The 19,568-nt window shown below is 53.4% G+C and overlaps 6 protein-coding genes across 6 annotated transcripts; 4 read left to right on the top strand and 2 right to left on the bottom strand.

The window, feature by feature from the left end:
* Positions 1 to 1,565: 1,565 nt before the first annotated feature.
* On the bottom strand, positions 1,566 to 2,534 carry J4E82_003070 (uncharacterized protein; the record flags this gene model as incomplete). The annotated part of the gene is made up of 1 exon (XM_051729360.1): positions 1,566 to 2,534. The coding sequence occupies one exon, from the start codon at positions 2,532 to 2,534 to the stop codon at positions 1,566 to 1,568; it is 969 nt and encodes a 322-aa protein (XP_051590744.1).
* A 1,882-nt stretch (positions 2,535 to 4,416) lies between these two features.
* J4E82_003069 (uncharacterized protein) lies at positions 4,417 to 8,561 on the top strand (the record flags this gene model as incomplete). The annotated part of the gene is made up of 4 exons (XM_051729359.1): positions 4,417 to 7,690; positions 7,740 to 7,989; positions 8,039 to 8,436; positions 8,488 to 8,561. 4 exons carry the CDS (start codon positions 4,417 to 4,419, stop codon positions 8,559 to 8,561), a joined length of 3,996 nt encoding a protein of 1,331 aa, XP_051590743.1.
* Positions 8,562 to 9,239: 678 nt separating this feature from the next.
* On the bottom strand, positions 9,240 to 12,794 carry J4E82_003068 (uncharacterized protein; the record flags this gene model as incomplete). The annotated part of the gene is made up of 1 exon (XM_051729358.1): positions 9,240 to 12,794. The coding sequence occupies one exon, from the start codon at positions 12,792 to 12,794 to the stop codon at positions 9,240 to 9,242; it is 3,555 nt and encodes a 1,184-aa protein (XP_051590742.1).
* Positions 12,795 to 14,004: 1,210 nt separating this feature from the next.
* Positions 14,005 to 15,036, top strand: J4E82_003067 (uncharacterized protein; the record flags this gene model as incomplete). The annotated part of the gene is made up of 1 exon (XM_051729357.1): positions 14,005 to 15,036. One exon carries the CDS (start codon positions 14,005 to 14,007, stop codon positions 15,034 to 15,036), a length of 1,032 nt encoding a protein of 343 aa, XP_051590741.1.
* A 235-nt stretch (positions 15,037 to 15,271) lies between these two features.
* J4E82_003066 (uncharacterized protein) lies at positions 15,272 to 15,979 on the top strand (the record flags this gene model as incomplete). Its single annotated transcript, XM_051729356.1, has 1 exon — positions 15,272 to 15,979. One exon carries the CDS (start codon positions 15,272 to 15,274, stop codon positions 15,977 to 15,979), a length of 708 nt encoding a protein of 235 aa, XP_051590740.1.
* Positions 15,980 to 17,219: 1,240 nt separating this feature from the next.
* On the top strand, positions 17,220 to 19,483 carry J4E82_003065 (uncharacterized protein; the record flags this gene model as incomplete). The annotated part of the gene is made up of 6 exons (XM_051729355.1): positions 17,220 to 17,555; positions 17,613 to 18,097; positions 18,147 to 18,391; positions 18,441 to 18,668; positions 18,720 to 19,099; positions 19,160 to 19,483. The coding sequence occupies 6 exons, from the start codon at positions 17,220 to 17,222 to the stop codon at positions 19,481 to 19,483; spliced, it is 1,998 nt and encodes a 665-aa protein (XP_051590739.1).
* Positions 19,484 to 19,568: the final 85 nt, after the last annotated feature.

Below are 19,568 nucleotides of genomic sequence, written 5' to 3'. Positions count from 1 at the left end.
GTATTACGCATATTCGTTGGTCTCGCCCATCTTTTTGTTAGATTAGGCAACCAGGCAATGATTGTGTGAGTTGGCATAAAGTATTGTAGGCATGAGGTATTGTATCGCTTAGTGCAAAAGAAAAACGAGACGAGTGGTAGCACTGCTATCATTCCAATATTTCATAAATACAAAATGAAAAGAGACCTACATCTGGAACCACACTCCTGCGTCGATAGGCACCGATAGTCTATACTGCTGCAAGAGAGCCCCATCGTACACGTCATGCCAAATTCTAGTCCGGTGTCTAAGTCTCGACAGGAAACCATCTTCATAACCAACGTCGAACCCTACAATCCGCTGATAAAATCCAACAACCTCATCAACGCCCCGTTTTCAACCCTACATCCCTCACCTTCCCTTTGCGCTCGTCTCAGTCCCTGCGCCAACCAAAGTCGAATGGTATCCGGATCTAGATTCCTAAAGTTTTGCTGCCCAATCATAACAAATGCCTGAGCGCACAGCGTAGTGCTCTCTGATGGATCGGGTGGAGGTTTAGTCTTGCAAGACGAGCACTCCAAGTCATTAGTCGAATTCGATAACGGTAATGGGTCGCTACAACATGGTGGTGGGCCGGTGGTAGTGTTGTCGCTGGAGATGATGTTAAGGTCCTGTGACGGAATGGCCAAGAGCGAAGTTGTAGGCGAGGTATTCGACGACAGATAGAAGGATGAATCGCCAAGGAAGGAAAGGTCTGGAATGGGGACATCAGGGTAGGCCAGCTGCGGGTCGATGTCGGCTCCTGGTTGGACGGTGAGGGCTAGCGAGTTTTGCTGGCTGGATGGTGCTGGGCATGGTATTTCTTGCAGTCCAGAGCTCCCTTCCTCTTCATATCTTACTCCTCGCGCCGCTTTTTCGATTTGATCGTCGTTGGTTTGCTGTTGTGAGTTGGTGGCCGATTGTCCTTTTAGCACGGCGATTTCCGCCCTTGCCTCCGCAAGCAGTTTCTCAGTCTCTGCAAGCTTTTGCTCAAGAGAGGCGACGTGGTCTCGCTGTCGGGCCCGATGTCTCCTCTGGTTCTCGCGCACTCTGTTCAATGTGTGCTCAGCCGACACGCGTGACCGCCGGCTCCTGGGAGCTGCGGTATCGGAGGTTTGTTCCGACGACGAAGTTGCTGGGGAAGTCACCATTTTCGCTGCAGAGATACTGATGGGTGAATGTGATTATACAGCTGTCTTCTGAAGATTGCGCACAGCGGTGCAGGTGCATCTTCGAGAAGGTGCCTGGGTGGAGTTGAGGCAGCGGTTGTAGGAGCTTGGCGGTGACATATCGACGAGGCTCCTCCGCGATTGGTTCGCGGCGACCTGAAACATCATCGCAGACGTTCGACATTAAGCCTTGTAACAAAATTGGGCCTATGCACCGCAACGGTTATTTCTTTTAACACAACCTTCATATCTGATTAAGGCTCGTTTCGACTACGTTGGGTATTACGTGTATAGGTCATTCCATCTTGACAAGCTTCTACAGCCTTGTAACGACGAATGTGCTTGAAACATGCTCATCTTCAACGTGATCTGTCAACATCAGACCAAACCCCGCAAAAACAGCTTGATGCGATGATCCATCCAGTCCACATCTTTCGGGTTCGCCCCGCCACCTCCAATATGTCCCCAGATACTCGGGATAATCTCCACCGTTACATCTTCCAAACTCTTGGCTTCTCTCTCGCTGACATATGGCCGGAAATACTGGTCTGTTTCACAGGGCATCAGCAAAACCTTTGCCTTGATACCTTTTAGTGCCGACTCAAGGTCTCCTGCTTTGGTGCATCGAGTCATGTCCCCACGCTGCCACATTCCCAACATAACCTTGAGATCGTCACCACTCCAGCTTTCATAGCCTTGTATCGTGACGTTGTCGTCCCAGTCCCGCAGTTGCTGGAAGCCCATTGCTTTGTAACATTCTTCATCGAACCATTCGGCGCTTGTTAACCATGCCGAGTACGCTTTTGCGAATGCCCTACGACCCGTTTCGGGGCTCTTTGCATTCTCCAGTGCTGCTTTTGGCCCCTCGAGGAATTGGTAGTTGTGTCTGCTTGTTTGGGCCGATGAGCAGACGATTACGGCGTGCTTGACGAAATCAGGATGGGCAGTTATCCAATGATAAGTGATCTGGCCCCCCATCGAGAATCCTAGCATGACGTCCACTTCTTTGATACCAAGTTCTTGGGTAAGGAGAGGGTACTGAGCGTTGATGCAATCCATGTATTCGATGGTACTGGGAAAGCTGGGCGTGTTTGACGGACTAGAAGATTCGCCATTGCCAAGAAGGGCGATGAGGATGATCTTATGGTTCTTCAGAGCGGCGTCGGCGTGCGTGAGGGTTGTGTCAATACGACCCTTGAAGCACGTGTGAACAACTGCTATCTTGCTGTTGTGCGGGTTGAGGATCTTGTAAGCCACTTTGAGTTTTGGTAGTGTAGAGCCATTTTGGAACTTAAAGTCGGATATCTCGTAAATTTGGAGGGGTTCAGAGCTGGCTTGAGACGACATTTTAGTGATGCAATGGAAGAGACGGCTGAGAATATGGGGATGAGGGGATTCTGAAGTATCGCGGGGAGTTTTAGGAGGGGTTGTGTTCAGAAGCAACGATGTATGAACTTATGACGATGGTATGGGGCTTGCTTCCGTCATTGCCGTAACGTAGAGCCCCACCTGCGGCTCTTGAAGACGACGATCAAGTGTTGGTTGAACTCAAATGTGTAGTCAACCAAACACCGGCCAACAACGGCTCACACATTATACGGTGGTGGGAGCATTGAAGCGTAGAATCGCACTGGTGATGATGGAGAAGGATATTGTCTTTCTCAAGGCGATATCTGCCCTAGCAGCATGGGCATGCGTCGCCTGTAGACTTCCAAGGTTGTCCATGGTAGCATGGTCAGATATCGCAAAAGTCTGCTAAGGTCTCATTGTTGTCGTCCCTACTTCGGGACGCGCCACCAACCGGCTTGTAATTGGAATGATGAGCGCTCATTTCAATCCTACAGTCGGCTCACCACTGCATATCGCTAAAGGACATGTGGCCAATAAGCGGCGATCAAGGCCGCTAGCGGGAAAAGTAAGCACCGGGTGTTCAATTATACCGCAAAATGCGCGAAGAACCATCTCTTCTTCGGCTTCATCGAGGCTACAAGAGTCGGCTCTGGACATGCGCAAGCTCTTGCGGTACTGCTGTTGATATGCGCTTGCGGAAGGCAAAGTCGTCCGTTCCGAGTATATTTAGACGTGCTGGGTACGCCAGGTGTCACAGCCGAGGCGATGAAGTAGGCTAAGGGATCGGCATCCCTGCCACGCCTTATCAACTCCACGCTTTGGAGCGGCCGCTGTGTTGTTTCGGGCATAGTCCATGCTGTGGTCTTCCGTTTTAGGAGAGACTCAATAGCCCTACAAGCGAGGTATGGTTGAGCGGTTAGGTGTTTGCTGTTGTTGTCGCCATTGCACTTTAGGGGGGTGGTTGAGACGGTGTGCACATGGAGAGAAGAGTGAAACACATGCCACGCACGTCATGACGATCTTGACAAGCTGGGGCCCACGATCTACGCAAGTAAGACGGTTGGGCAGGAGAGGAGCGGGCGGTGTTGATGGTGAGTTGCTGGTGAACGACTAGCTAAGGGGTACATGTTGGATATGCAAGACGCAACAAAGGTAAATTTGAGCCGCAATCAGGCTATGGTAGTTTGGCGCCAAGAGGGGAGACTTGTCGAGTGAAAGCGTGAATGTAGGACCGAGTGCCCGCCGCACGGGCGTGATCTGGTGGGCTGAATGTGGGGTGTGTCGACGTTGGCGCTCCGAACACGAGACATTTCGAGGCCGTCGTTTTCAAGCGCAACCCAAGGTTAGTCAAGAGTGCAATTTCGCAGTACGGCTGTACGACAATCTTGCTCGTGTAGAGAAAGCCCGAGGCTCCAGGCGCAAAAGGAGCTTAGGATACCGCTGCAGGCTTGCAACGATAAGCGGGCGGCGCGCAATTAGCTTCGACCCTGGCAATTTAGCTGATAAACTACTCCGCAACTACAGCGGCGGTTCCACGACGTTGTTGGGTCCCTGGCCGGTCCGCTGTTCTGTGGCCTTCTCTCCCATTCACCTTTCTTTCTCTGTATATACCTGAAGGCGGCATTGGTTCTTCGCACCAGGCAGTTTCATGTGGCCGGACCCTGTTAGAGAAGTGACAACCCCTCGGAACACGTCGACGGCCGGAATCAATTGACCCAAGACGGCAAACACGACGCCCGCCAACAAGCCAGGCACGCGATCACCCCGACGCGCCTCCCGACTTTGACGGCGCACCACTGCCCTCTTGCCTTGTCCCCGACGCACCTGTGAAGCCTCCCCACCCGATCAATCTCCCCGAATCTGGTCTGCGGGCAGCACCATGGTGGACGCTCAGGATGCCGGGAGTAAACTATTCTCCAAGAGCCGCTGGAAGACCAAGATCTTCGAGAAGACCAACGAATTTGCCGCCGCCTCACAGCCCAAGCCCAAGCCGCCCTCGGACGACCACGACATCAACGACTTCCTCAAGCCTTCGACCGACCGCGCCGCCCAGCAGCAAAAGGACGCCGCCGCCGCCGCTGCTGCCGCCGCCTCGGCCTTCACCCGACCCCGCATAGATGTCGCGAGCGCCCAGCGATGGCCTGGCGCACAGGCGATATTGGCCAGCGCCGCCGCCGCCGGAAGAAGCCCAGGCCCGGGAGGTCTGAAGACAGGCACGCGCAAGAAGGGCCTCACCGTGAGTTTTGTGCGCACAGTCCCCGAAGTCATAGGCCATGGCGGAGACGAGTGTGAAGACGTCGTGCTGGAAGTTGCCAAGAACAAGAAGGCAGCAAGCGTGCCCGAAGCGGACAAACTGCCGTCCCAGGTACCGCAAGACGACGCGAATCTGGGAGCGCGCAGCAATGGCATAGGCAGGACGCCCTCGCAGACCGAGTACAGGACCAACCTCACGAGAACGCGCACAAACCCCGGCGAACTATCCCCACCGCTCGGCCAGAAGATGCAGATGGGCCAGATCAACACGCACGCCCAACTGCCACCAACACCGCCGCGTTACATGGGCTCCATGGGGCTTGGGGAGCGCCCAAAGGCGCTCTCCAGGGCACCGACTGGCTTTGACGGTATTCCAGAGCCTACAGCGGCTCTCTCTGCAAGGCGACCCAGCGAAGACTCTGTCTACTCCCAGGATTCGGACAACCTCTCGCCAGTCATGTCGCGGACCATGTCAGTACGGGAGCCTACGATCCAAGAAGAAGACGATTTCCAACCAAAACCGCTCAAACGCACGCAGACTGGCTTCAGCACCATGGAGGGAGATGCTGGACACGAGCCTGTGCATGCGATACCTTCAGTGCCTAAGCTGCCAGAGAGACAATTGCCTGAGCAGGACGATGACGAGTCACTCTCGTTCGCGGAAAAAGTGCGGCGAAAGATGCGATCGGAAGAGGGCAGGACATTGCACGAAGCGTCACAACGAGCAGCCTCGGGTCAAAGGCGAGACTCCGAGACAAGCTCCCAGCAGTCTATCGTCGGTACACCTCCATCCTCATACCACACACCCGCCGCAGCAAGAACACCACTGGAAACCCCACAATCCGAATCCAGGACATCACCCCCCGGGACCTTGAATACCGAAGACCCTCAACGATCTAGAGCACGTGGGCCCTCTCCAGGACGACCAGGAGCACAATCACCGCCATCTCAATACACTGCATTTTCCCCTTCACAAGCACGTGCTTCCCCTGCTGTGCGATCAGACCCGTTCGTTGATACTACTATAAAACGAGTGCCCTCAAATAAGGAGAATGCTATTTTCGGGGCTCTTGACGACAGCCCAAACCTCCCAACTCCGCCCCAATTTCCCCAGGGTGCATCCTATTTTTCAGCACAACCTCAGCAACCACCCTCTTCGCTCCCGCAGTCTCTACAACCCTCTCCACTACCCCAGACTCTCGCAGTGTCAGCGCCTCCAAGCCAGTTACCGTCGCGAAATGCTTCGGGTGCCAGCGCCAAACCGGCGGCCCCTCTAGCTCGCTCGGATACGAAGTCAGCAAACGAGTTTGCATACCGGGATTTTGCCGAGCGCATCACACATATGAGAGGTATTTTCCAGCTGACAGCTCAGCTTGGAGGCAACGTTAACAACCACACGCCGATGCAATGGCTCCGGGTCGCTACGTGGTGGTTTCTCAAAGGACGCACAGGGATGGAGAACTTGATAAGGAGTCAGCCTAAGACTGCCGAACCGATCCAAGAGCGACTCGCTCAACCGCATGTCGACTTGGCCAAGGTGTGGTGGATCATTTCTGAAGTGCTTCCGAACCACCCCAGCTTACAGGGATATGGCAACGCCTCTCCCGATGCACAGGTTGATCTTGCAAGAAAAGCTGGAGACGCTGCGAGCGCGGAGGTGTTCGACATTCAGAATGCGATTGCCCACTACCTGAAGCTGCTCGTGGGATCGATGAAGAAGCACCAGAGCATGCCTCCGACCCAAGCACTCATCCAAGGACAAGACCAAAAAATATGGGAGGAATATCCCACGTTCCCTGCAGATGCGGCGAGTGTATTGACTTCCGGGCTTCCTGCACCCAACGGCAGCCAGTCGCAGTTTAGCCTGTCACAGTACATACCTCTTTCCGACACCAAGACTGACTTCTGCTACTTTCGCATGTTTGTAAAGGCCTCTGTGTCGACCGACAACCCTGCGACAGATCGTGTTCCTATGGATGCCGTTGTCTCTGTCATGCGATCCAAGGAAGAATACCAGGTCAAATTGGCCATCTGCAGCCAGAACAGTCTGATCAATCTCCTAGTCGGCTCAGGATCGGTGCTTACATGGAAAGACGTCCAATGGAAGCAACAGTCATCACAACTTACTGTCCAGCTACGACATGGATTTGTACTCACTATGGCGCTACATGAGAGTGACTTCCGCAGCCTCTGGTCTATTGTCAACCACACAAACAGGACAGAGTCTGATTTACGAGAACGGAGAGACGAGCGTTTTGCCTGTAAGATGTATTTGAAAGAGGCGAGTTACAGGGACCCTGCAAAGCCATCAGCGTTCCCAGCTGAGCGCGTATCAGGCTGCAAGCTCATGGTCTTCCAAAGGATTGAACGCAGTAGTGAAGGCACAGGCAAGCGAAAATTGCACAGAGGCTACCGTATGGTTCTCGTCACGCCGCAGCAGACTAAGCAAGTCAGCACAATCAACCACGAGCTCGGCACGAAACAGGAGCCCATGAACTTCGAATACGTGACCGAAGCGGATCAAGCCCCTGCGCTGAGATTGCGCTTCCGTGAAGAGGGTGCCGATAAGAGGCTGAGAACATGCACAGCCCATCTTGTTTTCCAGGATGGCAAGGACCGCAACAACCTGTTTGGCACTTTTACCTCCATGAACGTCGCCGAGGGCGAAACTACATTCGCCCAAGTGGCTCTCAAGGCTTTTCACATTGAGAGCGCTGACCAGGCAGAGGGCTTTACGCAGGGTAGTCGTGTGCTTGAGAAACTGCAGTGGGTGGAAGCCAAGGTTATGAACCAGGATCCAGAAGCTGCAGGACTTGAGTCAGCACCCACGGTCATGAGTGAGAGCTTGAGAATCATGTGTAGGCATACTGCTGGTATCGTCTCTGACCGCATGAACTTGGGTATGTTTCGAGTTTGTTTGTTGATCGACATGATTCTGACAGTTTGCAGGACCCGGTGAACTCTTGGTTCGCCTTCCAGTTGACGGAGCTGCCGAACTCACACTCCTCCGTGAGGCTCAGCAAGATATGGCCGTGGCTGTCGACGCCAGCCGTACTGATCCTAATGTTCCCGATGAGCTGGCGAAGCTACTCAAAACTCTTACAAGTGCCTCCACGATCCGACGACTGACCTTCAATTCGTTCAACGATCTTCACACCTTCCAGCTGGCTGTTACTGGCTTTCATGTGAAATTCGACGGGTACGTTCATATTCTGTGCCATGATTCGATATGTACTAACCCTACCTAGTCTCGCAAACTCCTTCTCCATATCCCGCCGTCGTATGGTAGTGCCCATCTACAAGCAATGGACCGCCAACCGCATCCGTCTGCAGATCGTCGAGCAAGACAACATCATCCAGCTTCTCGCCTTCTTTGAAGACTTCTCTCATGCTGATGCCATGAACTTCCAACTCCGCCTCACCGACACTTTCCAGAAGACGGATAAGGGTGGACAATTTGGACTGAAGCTGGTTGACGCAAAGTTCGCGCTGCCTGTAGATGAACGACGCGGCGAGGGCAAGATCCAGAAGGCCGAGGGTAGGGTGACAGGCTGGACAGGCACCAAAAGACGATTTGTTTGTCTCGACGAAATTGAGTATCCGGGCGAGCATGACGATATTCTTATCATGTTTGATTCCGCGGAGAGTAAGTCTTGTCAAAGTCACTGAGGGAAATCTATAACTAATGTTGCAACAGCACGCGATACATTCGCCGAAGCACTCCCTGCTGCGACCATGGAGCGCAAGTTTACTGTTCGAAGGAAGATATAATCCTCTTTTCTTAGTCTTGAAGGCTACATACCCCACAACAACATTCCCTTTGTTATAACAGAGCAAGAAGCTCACTGGAGATCTTCTTTCTCTTTCTCATACTCCGTATATTCTGGACTGGAAGACAGGCGCTTCTTTTTTCTCACTTCTGGGCGTTTAGGTGCAACTCAAAGTGGCAAGGCATGAGACATCACTATTGGCATGTAGGGAATCATTCTGCAAGGAGTAAGGGCATCAAGATTGATTGCTAGCATTATCGGCATGTTCATTAGCGATTATTTCCATATACCAGACGTTTTCGTCGTCGTCGAATATAGATGTTGATGTTGAGGCAATTGTTTGTATGCGTAAAATTGGTGAATGTTGTCATGAGGTGATTACATAGTATATACAAGCTAAAGTAAAGCAGGTCGTTACTTGATGCTTTCCTGCAATTCAACTCACTCCCGCTTCCCATGTAAACAAACAAGATAGGCTAGCTAAATAGCTAGAAGAGATTAAAAGGGAAAACCGGTTCCCAGCCCAAACCTATCCAGGTATATAGCCAAAATGCAAACAGGTCGTGACGTCGTAAAAGATGGTGGGTATGCGATATATATATGTGTGTGCTGGATGAACGAATAGGGGGAATCCAATTACTGTCAATAGGGAAAACGCGAAGAGTCGGAAATCAAAAAGCTACTGCGAAAATGCGGATCCAGGAGCCACAGGGTCGACGTAATATCTACTTCCGATACTACGTCTAATCTTCTCCCGCCTTTTTTCTGTACGGCGCTCCCTTAGTCTCTCCTTAACGCCAGATATGCCAATGTACTGGACGTGGTATTTCTTCAGACCTGGAAGGCTCTTGCCTTGGCGCCAGGAGCCTCGGCTTCTACGGGACTGTTCGTACTCGTAGGAGACGGTCGACATGTTGTCTGGCACGGAAGCGCTGCGACGGAGGTCGTGGCTAGAACGACGCTTGGTAACGCCACCGCCGCGGTGACGGCCCAGGGGCTGTGTGGGTGCTTGGATAATGACCTTGGGCTCCGCCAAATGGCCAGCTGTGCGTGGGGTTCGGAAGTGTGGTGGAAGAGTGACATGATGACGACGTTTGTTCGTGCCCGCACGTTCAACGCCGAGAGAGTTGCCGATGAGGAAGCCGCCTGAGCCACGGAAACCGCCCTTCAGCTTGTTGCCGAGAGTGCTGGCACGCCGTGGTCGTGGTGGCTCCGGCTCCGGCTCTGGATCTTCAATGTCGCTGGTGTCGCCACCCTGGGGCAGGCCTTCTTCCTCGTCGCTCTCTGAGTCACCGTCTTCAAAGCCGTCCCAGAAACCGCGCGGGCGCCAGAAAGGATGAAGTGTGCCATCTTCGTCATTGACACTGGGGACTGAGGGATTTCGGTGAGTGTGTCCGTGAGACTCACTAGCGTATCGGGTTCGGTTGTTTGAAGCGCGAGCGAAAAGCGGTGTGATGAGATTGTCAGAGTACCGCCGAGCTCGCTGCAAAACAGATAGTCGCCGTTGGGGGTGGGAATCAGATCGCTCAGGAGGTCCTGGTGGCCCAGGTACCAGCTCCTTCTCGAGCTCTTCCATGGGTGTAGGAGGAATGAAGTTGATTTTAGGTGGCACTGGCGGGTCTCGAGGGTTTTCAAGAGGCGAGTCTACGCCGTCGGGCTGGGGGAGGTCAGACTGCATCGGAGGGGTTGAGGGCTCAAAGGTCAAAGTTGGCTGGGGGTATGGTTCATCAGTCTCTTCGCGAGCCTCCTGAGGTGCTTCGTCTGCATCCACAAACGGCGGTGTAGGTGTTGCCCGCACCTCTCGGACGTCCTGTAGTTGACGCTGCTCTGGCAACAGGGAGTTTCCACGCGATTGCTGCACAACGAGCAGAGAGTTGTTGTTGTGGGGATAGATGCTCACAGCAGTTGCCTCGGTGACTTCGACTGTATCGGAGAACTGGGAGAATGGCGTCGATTGAGAGTACAGGTGGCGGGCATTAGCATGCTCTTCAGTCCGAGAAGCAGATCGCGAAGCGGATCGATCGAAACTAACGCGGCCGTGGTCTCCAGAGTCAGGTCGCGATGCCTGGCTGCGGCGTTTCATCTCTGGTGTGTATACACGATCGTCTACGACGGGCCGGACAGCCGCGTCAGGAGACAAGGAAGCGCTCTCCTGGTGTAGAGATGCCCGCTTCGCCCATGAAGTTGGCCTTGATGGTTGACGCTGAGGCTCACTATCTTTCAACGGCGAGAACTTCTCTAGATTCTCGGATGTAGCAGGGTTCTGCTTTGCATCAACGACGAGGGTAGCTTCCTCTGCAGTCTCACGAGCCGCAAGTAGGCGTCTGACTCTGTCTGTCAGCGCAGACGGCACACGAGCGTCTTCGACAGGATGACTCGCTCCCATGAAGACATCGCGTTCGGCTGGTCCATCTACACCCTGGTCAGGAAGATCGGACAGGGTCTTGTCGAGACCGCCTGGGAGTTTCACATCAGTGACCACTGGTTCTTGTCGTCGACCTTTCCGCGACGTCGGTGATGCTCGGCGTGGCTTCGGTGAAAGGGTTGGCGATGGTGCTCGCTCCACAGGCGGTTGTGTAGTTTCAATCGGCCTTGGACTTTCGGACGGCAGGATCTCTGTAAAGTTCCTTGGTTTCGAAGACAGCGTTCGTCTTGTGGGTTCAGGTGCTGAGTTTACTCGTTTGTGGTAACTGCCACCTGATCGGGCAATTGTGCTGTGTCGACTCAGTATGTCCGCGGCAGGTTGTAGCACGTTCCGTAAGGATTCCTGATGAGCCTGTGTATGCGCCGAGCTATCGATAGTCCTCGATCGCAACGACAGAGACGGAGACATGATGCGCTGAGAACTGACATCGGAGTCAGTGCTAAACCTCGCGCTCCTGTCGGCAATGTTGGTCCTCTTGTGCACTAGGCGACGAGGCGGCACGTCGTCGTACTGGGAAATGACCGAATTGCGATTTGAGTAGGCTCCGGATCCAAGCTCCGAAGGCGCGCTGATGTCTCTTCTGTATGCCATGTTCCGTCCTGAGTGTCGTAGTGTTTGTGTTCTTCGCGGCGGAGTGATGATAACATGGGCCGATACTACTGTCGAAGCCACTGACGCTGTCGAGAGTCGCTTGTTGGTTGAATCGCGATGCTTCCCAGCCGACATGCCTTCGCCCTCCGAGGGCCACCCTATGGAATGCGCAAAGTTCTCGATGGACGGCGTAACGGGACTGTTGTGGCTGGCCTCGACGCGTTCGCGCAGACTGGAAGCGCGTCGCGCTCTGTTGCTTGGAGTTGGGGAGGCGGCTTCGACGATGGTGACGGCAGGGGCGGATTCGGCAATGGGTTCTGCGACGGGCGCGACAGGCTTTGCGACGGGTTCTGGGGCGGATACTTTGCGAGGAGAATTGTAGTCGGGTCTGCGTTTTCTGCGAACCGTTACGTTGCGCATGAGGTCTGTGTTCCACTCCCGATCTGGGATATCCTCGACCACCTGGGGACCCTTGTTTTCCTCAGCACCGACCGTTGAATCCACCTGTTCAGTAGCGGGGAAGTAGGGGCCTTGGATGTTGGTCGGCGTGACATCACTTTGGTCGTGTTCGAATGCCAGGCCCAGTCCTCGGTCTTCCTCGACAGTGCTCAGCCTGTCGTTGGCGGGTGTCACTGATCTGCTGTCGTCGCGATCCGAGGAGAAGGGGTCCTCTCTAGCAGTCTGGAAAGAGTCCGCTCTTGAGGAGGGATATGTGTATATGGGCGGTCGTTCGAGCGTGGCATTGGTAGCATTGGTAGCGTTGGAAGCATTCGAGGCGTTGGTTCGCGGCGGACTGGGATCGGGCGTGGGAGGACTGCGCGCATTGACTGGAGTGCTGAGGGACGACTTTTGTGAAATGAGCGAGTTGCGTACGCTGTCGGCAAGTGGCAGTTGCTCGGGCATTTGGGTGGAGGATCCGTCCTGGGAAGCTGTGGGCGGCGTGGGCGGGAGGCCGCTGTCTGCTCCCTTGAGCAGGCCGGGCGAGGGGAGCGGCGTGTTGTGGTCGCTTTCGATGGTCGACTCGGTGTCATCGGTAGCTTGTGTGGTGTATGAATAGTCTCGTTTCAGGGGCGCTGCAGCTCTCGAGTAGGTGCGGTAGTCGTCGGTGCGGAGCGGCAGGCGCTTCGTCTGGCGTAGGTTCGGGGAGGGTTGGAAAGACGACTCGAGCATGGCATAGACGTCGGGCTCAGGTTGGGACATGGTAGCCAGGCGCCTCATAGCGAGGGCGCACTCGAAACCCTAATCCTCCTTTGCCGTCCCTGTCGCTGCTGGCCCGTGTACCGCTGCAAGGTGGCTCTTCTGTCGTTGTTAGGAAGAAGCCATGACCCGCGAGCGCAAGACGGCCGTGTTCTTCTACATGCGACGCTGCTGTCGCTGTGCCCACGTCGCAGCACTCGAGACGTATGCAGGCTGCCGTCGGTGCAGGGCGCTGGGTGGTGGTGACGCAGGTAGCCTCGGGATGGCCGTGCCAAGCCAGCCGTTCACGATGCGATTAAGCGGACGCACGATGGACAGGACAATTTGCGACGGCGGCAGACCCGGCGAAGGAGACTCGGGGGTGGGCACGGTATGGCGAGTGAGGCGGAATTTGGAGACGGGACGTTGGTGTGCGGAAGGAGCAGGTCACTGCGCAATAATCGATGCGCGCGCCGAATTGGTGGCTTTCCAAGCTTCGGCGGTGATAGCGGCCGGGGGTCCAGATGGCCTCAGTGATCGCGTCGGTTTTTGGGCGACTGTGTTAGGGGAACAGAAAAACAGGTGCCGTGGTGGCGATTGTGTGTTTAGAAAAGCAACAATTATTACTACTACCACCGACATTACCATGCGAAGCCGCTGTGGTTGGAGACGGCCATGTCAGCTAACGCTTCACCATGATCTCATTCGCCTTATCGCAGGGATTTGTGCCAGCAATCGCGCCAGTCATCCCGCCCAACACGCTGCTTTTCTGCACCACAGCCCTCTCTCGTCCCAACCTGCGTCTACGGCACGCAACCCCTCTTCCGTGCACCACGTATGTGACGGTACTCCGCGACCCGCATCGACTTGCAATCATGTGCTCAAGTCTCTTTGTACCTTTGTACTTTGTACCTTTCACCGGATAGCTAGCCTGCGTCGTATCTTCAGACGCACTATCCACGCATGCATTCCAACGGTCGTTGATCAAGATTGCACACTGGCCTCAAACGTGTCAAACTACACCACCCGTCTTGGTGACAACGGTTGAAGTCGGCGGTCTCGGGTCCTCCCAGCGCATAGCTAGAGATCACGCTATGAAGGTGACGTCACGAGCCTCTGATGGCATTTCTACGTGCGGATGCTCGGAGGATGCTCGGAAGAGTGCAGTCATGGAGACATTATAAAAGTTCAAACACGTTCGCCGACATGCATTTTCACACCAACACATCCAAGGTAAAATCTGTTCTACAACATGCACGCTATTGCAGTAACCGAGTATGGTCCCATCACCAACCTCAAATCAATCGACATTCCCAAACCCTCCGACCCGCAAGGCCATGACATTCTCGTGCGCGTAAAAGCCTGCTCTGTCAATCCAGTCGACACCAAGGCGCGCGCTGGGACCTACGATGACTATCCAGACTACTACGAACGAACACCCAAGCTTCCTCAAATCCTTGGCTTTGACGGCGCTGGCGTGATAGAAAGTGTTGGATCTGCTGTCACGAACTTCAAGTCTGGCGACGAGGTGTACTACTCTGGTTCCCCAATCCGACAAGGAAGCAACGCTGAATACCAGCTGGTAGATTCGAGAGCCGTGGCACTGAAACCAAAGAGTCTGGACTGGGGACAGGCTGCTGCCATGCCCTTGACTTGGATCACAGCGTATGAAGCACTCGTGGAACGCATGGAGATTCAGAAGAACGAACAGGCTGGCATCTTGATCATCAACGGAGCAGGAGGCGTTGGCAGCGTAGCAAGTCAGATCGCGCGTCGTGTTCTCAACCTCCCTGTTGTAGTCACTACAGCGTCTAGAGAAGAGACAGTCAATTTTTCAAAAGACGTAGGAGGCGCCATGCATACCATCAACCATCACAAAGACATTACAGAAGAAGTTGAAAAGTTAAAGCTCGACGTCCCCATCAAATACGTCTTCATCACGCACACGCCAATGTCCGGCTATCTCGCACCTGCAGCTAAGATTTGTGCACCCTTCGGAAGAGTATGTTCTATTGTTCAAGACAAGGAGATGCCAATGTATGGCACCGAATTCATGGCAAAGAGCCTTACGTTCACTTGGGCATTGTTGGGCACAAAACCGTATTACGGAGTCGACGTTGAGACTCACGGAAGAATTCTCGAAGAATTGGCTCAAATGCTAGATGATGGGAAAGTGAAGTGTCATTGCATGCAGAAGCTGAAGGTCGATGAAGATGGCTTGAGAAAAGCTCATGAGATCATTGAAGGTGGAAAAGCGATTGGGAAGGTTGCTTTGGAATTCTGATCAGAGAAACGTGGTATCGATAGATTAAAAGTATTCGCCTATCCAAACGTATACATTGATATTTCTCTTATGTGTCGGGAGCGCAACCGTCTCGGCTTCATTGCCGTTACGACGGTTCTGACGTCAAACCCCGCGCTGTCACTTCCCGTTCGGGCAAGTGTTTCCTCAGATATATCCCATCCACCTATCCGTTCAGTGATACCAGCCGAACTACCTCAACATATCACTCTTCGCAATGGGAATAAAAGTAAACTCTTACAAACTCCCTCCAACGCCGCTTATCCCAAACTCCCCCTATCCACTACTCCACTACCCAGGTCTACTCCGCGATCTAGTATCATCGCCCACCTTCAAAACTACTCAAATACTAGATCTCTACGCCTCAAATGGCTGGCAAACGCAATGGATAGCAAAATACGGTCTGGATATCCAATCCCACTATCACTCCACCACACATGAAGCCATGACTGTCATCTCAGGCGAAGGTGCCACCATCCGCTTCGGTGTTGCCGACTCACCCTCCTGGACCCAGGGAAAGCACTCACCAGGAGATAGAGCAGATGGTGAAGAAGGCGGCATAGACATTGAAGCGAGGATTGGCGACGTTTTTATCATACCTGCTGGAGTAAGCCACAAGACGTTTCTTCCAAAACCACATAATGAAAAGCTCGGGTTCTATCAACCAAAGGATGTTGAAGAGGGTCGGGCAGCAGAGATTGATGATGAGAAGGAGCGAGAGAGAAGAAAGTTCTTTGAGAGTGTCGAGGTCGAGAAGAATTTCATGATGATGGGCGCATATCCTTACGGTGGTGTTTGGGATTTCGCTGTTGGAGGTGAGCATAATGGAAAGGAGGGAGAGGTTTGGCATGTAAAGGTGCCAAGGAAGGATCCTGTGCTCGGGGATGGTGAAGAGGGCATTCTGGGACTATGGCAAGGAATTTAAGCGCTGTAGTAACTTGCAGACCATCCAGTATGTACATTGCTGAATTGCCAACTCTTGTGGGCGCCGCAATGATGAGGTTGGAAGTTCTCCGCATATTTTGTCCTGAGATGGGTCCGATGATCCCGGAATCGGCGCTAGCTCCACTCTCACGCAACGCGCCCTACGAGCGATCTCATTACACCTCGTTGATATATAGCAGGTAGCCATGCCCCTACAATTCGCGCCTCCAGAACTGTTCTCCACGATCGATGAAACTTGCCTTTTTCCCGTCCGTTCAGATCAATGCGATACTTGGACAATTCCTCAACTATTCCAGAGCATGCTTCTCATGTACGCGTACGACTAGCGCACTGAGAAAAAGAGCAGGCACAAGAGGCACGCAAGACTGGCCCTCCAGATAGCCCCCAGAGACCCTCGCTTCTACGCGACGTACACATGGACCGATGCTTTGCGAGGACCGTCACCCGCTGGTAACCGCCGGATCATAGACACAGTCAAGCGACCGCCATCGTTATCATCATTACCAACGCCAACACATCGTTTCATCAAGGGCTCATACCAAAGTACACAGTAGTCGGAGCGACTTTACGCCCGGCCCAGGCCATCGGGCTTCCAAGTGCCAAGTCAGTGCCGTGTAGCCGGGTGCCATCTTACAGATAACAAATGCACGGTCTAGCTCTCAGCCAACGCTGATATTACTCGCAGTGTATGGTCGATTTTCGAGCATTACCCCGGATCTGGATGGCCTCACCTGTCGCGTGTGTGTATTCGAACGCGTGCCAAGACCCCGCCCTCAGGCCCAAGACTTATCGTAGTGACCTGACGATATCACTACCCCTCGTGGCTGGCACGCTAACACAGGACCAGCGCCACGTCCGAGAACATGGTACGGAGCTGGCATTTGTCTAATCTGAATCATCCAACCAAGATGAAGCTGCTGATCACTTGGGATCCGTTGTATCCGGCCTGTAGGGCACGCCTGGAGCTAGCTGAGCCTGTGCGAAGAATCTGGGGAAGTCTTGGAGATGTACGCCACAGTTGTAGTGATGTTTGTAGAAGGAAGGTGGGCGATTGCTCGGGCTGGGCAGTGCTTGGTGAGACAGGAATCCAAGAGAGGATGGTCAGATAGTATGTCTCTATATACCGGGATCAACTGCGCCAGTCTTACGGTCGACTCTGAGACTCACCACACAACTCCTGTTGTTCTCACAATTCATATCTTCTCGCCTTGGACGTCAAGATGGGAGCAATCAAGAAAATCCTTTTGAAGCTCTCGCCAGACTCGAAAAAAGGGGAAGATGGCCGCGATGTGTTCGGCAACCGTGTTCAATTCGTTCTTTGCGCCATGGGCGGTGCCGTTGGTCTTGGTAACCTGCTACGATTCCCATCAGTCGTGTACAACAACTACGGTCTTCAGTTCTTCATTCCGTACCTCATCGCTCTTTTTTTCGTTGCCCTTCCCGTCTTGGTCTTGGAGATCGCGCTTGGTACCGTCTACCGTGGTGGTCCTGTGTTGGCATGGCACAGCAACAACAAGCGCGCCAAAGGCATTGGTCTTGCCGTCGTATTCAACGGTGTAAGCAGATTCGGGTCTGACAGAGTTGCAGAACAAACGCTAATCTTCCACTCTCAGTATGTCGTTGTCACCTACTATGTACCGCTCCTATCCTGGATCATGAAGTACTTTGCTCGATCGTTCCAGAGTCCCCTTCCATGGAAAGGGGCGGACCTTAGCGAGTACTTTGCCGAAGTCATAGTTGCCAACGCGGCCCCAGCATCGACCGGTAGCTTCAACCCCGATGGCAGTGTCGCCTCTTACACTAGTTACACGGGAACCGGGATGCTGGGAGAGACTGCAGGCTGGGCAATCTTCACCTGGTTTGTCACCTGGTTGTGCGTTTTTAGGGGTGTAGGCATGACTGGACGTGTCATCTACGTTACGATGGGTCTTCCTCTGGTTCTGATCATTATTCTTATTGGTCGTGGAGTCTCTCTACCTAATGCTGGAGAGGGTATCAAATTGTACTTTGCTACATGGAGGACAAGCGCACTCCAGAGTCCGCAGATCTGGCAAGCGGCTTTCGGTCAGATATTCTTCTCTATCGGTGTCGGCTTTGGGTAAGCTTCAAACGCGGCACAACAAGCAAGTACGCTGACACGCATTCAGGTACTTCACTTCATGGGCATCTTACTGCTCGCAACACTCAAACGCCGTGCAAGATGCTCTCATCATCGCCTTTAGCAACTCCGCTGTCGAGGTCATTGCCGCTTTCTCAGTCTTCGGTGTCATTGGCTACCTAGGCATTGACCCCTCCAGCGGCGAGGCCTTGGGTACTTTCGTCACAGGATTCATCACATACCCCGAAGCTCTAGCACAGATGCCAGGCGCTCCGTTTTTCTCCGTAGTCTTCTGTAAGCACCCGCGAACGATCAGCACTCGAGACATGAGCTAACTCAGTAGTCTTCACGCTCTTCCTTCTCGGCCTCACTTCCGCGTTCTCTCTCCTCGAAGTCATGACTACGTTGATCCTCGACACAAACTGGGGCTGCAAGATTCCTCGCTGGGCTGTTTGCACTATTGTGACTATTGTCTCTGCGCTCATTTCTTTGATTTATTGCACCGAGTTTGGTCTACAAGCCCTTGATGCAGTGGATACATACGTTAACGATGTCGCCCTCTTCTTCACAGGTTCGTATGCTCTTTCTGACGGCATTGGATGGTCCGCTAACATATCTGTAGTATGGTGCGAGACCTTCGCCGCAACATCGCTCTACCGCTGCCGCGATGTCGCGAACCAGGTCGGCTGGCCCAGCTACCTCATCTACACCATCGGATTCGCTGTCGCCCAAGGACTTGGCATTCGCGTTGCTTACGGCTCCACTCCTGGAATTGGTGCTGGCGTCGGTTTTGCCTTCTTCTTTGCCAGCACTTTCATCGCACTCTTCGCTGCTAGAACACCTGGTATCCCCGCCCCACGTTTCTGGGGTAACAGCAAGTTCATGAGCCGTTTCTGGTGGGTAGCTTTCTATCCTGGAAATCAGCTTACTAGGGATCTCAATGTTCTCATTGGCGTCGGAAAGAACTGGAATATCCCTTATTTTTGGGCTGCTATCATGAAGGTATGTTCACAAAAAGTTGATTGCTCATGATTGCACCGCGCTAATAAGATTGTTTCATAGTACATCTCCGGTCCTATCCTTGCCATTGTCCTCTCGTTCGCCTATCCGAAGTTCACGGAAACGCATATGTACGACCCCATCATGATCTATGGCTTCAGCATCGTTCATCTCGTTCTACCAACGATTGTATTGGGTCTTTTAATGCCGTCCTGGTTCAACTGGATCATCCCTTCCGCGAAGATTCCCCTGGGCGAAAAGCCAGTTGCGCCAATGGAGACGATTGACAACTCAAATGAGATCATAACAATCAGTAGTGAAGAGAGTGGAGTGCCACCGTACACTGCCGACCCTATGACGGAGCCCAAGGTATCGATGAAGCATTAAGCAATCATTGTGACAGTTTCCTGTACCGATCTTCTGTTGAATAGAAGGAAAGCCCGTAGCTAGTAAACAGACGATCGTTCATCTT

This window comes from Alternaria postmessia (genome assembly GCF_024291825.1).
Source record: "Alternaria postmessia strain BMP 2775 chromosome Unknown scaffold_13, whole genome shotgun sequence".
Taxonomy (NCBI): domain Eukaryota; kingdom Fungi; phylum Ascomycota; class Dothideomycetes; order Pleosporales; family Pleosporaceae; genus Alternaria; species Alternaria postmessia.
This window is presented reverse-complemented; position numbering and strand designations above follow the sequence as displayed.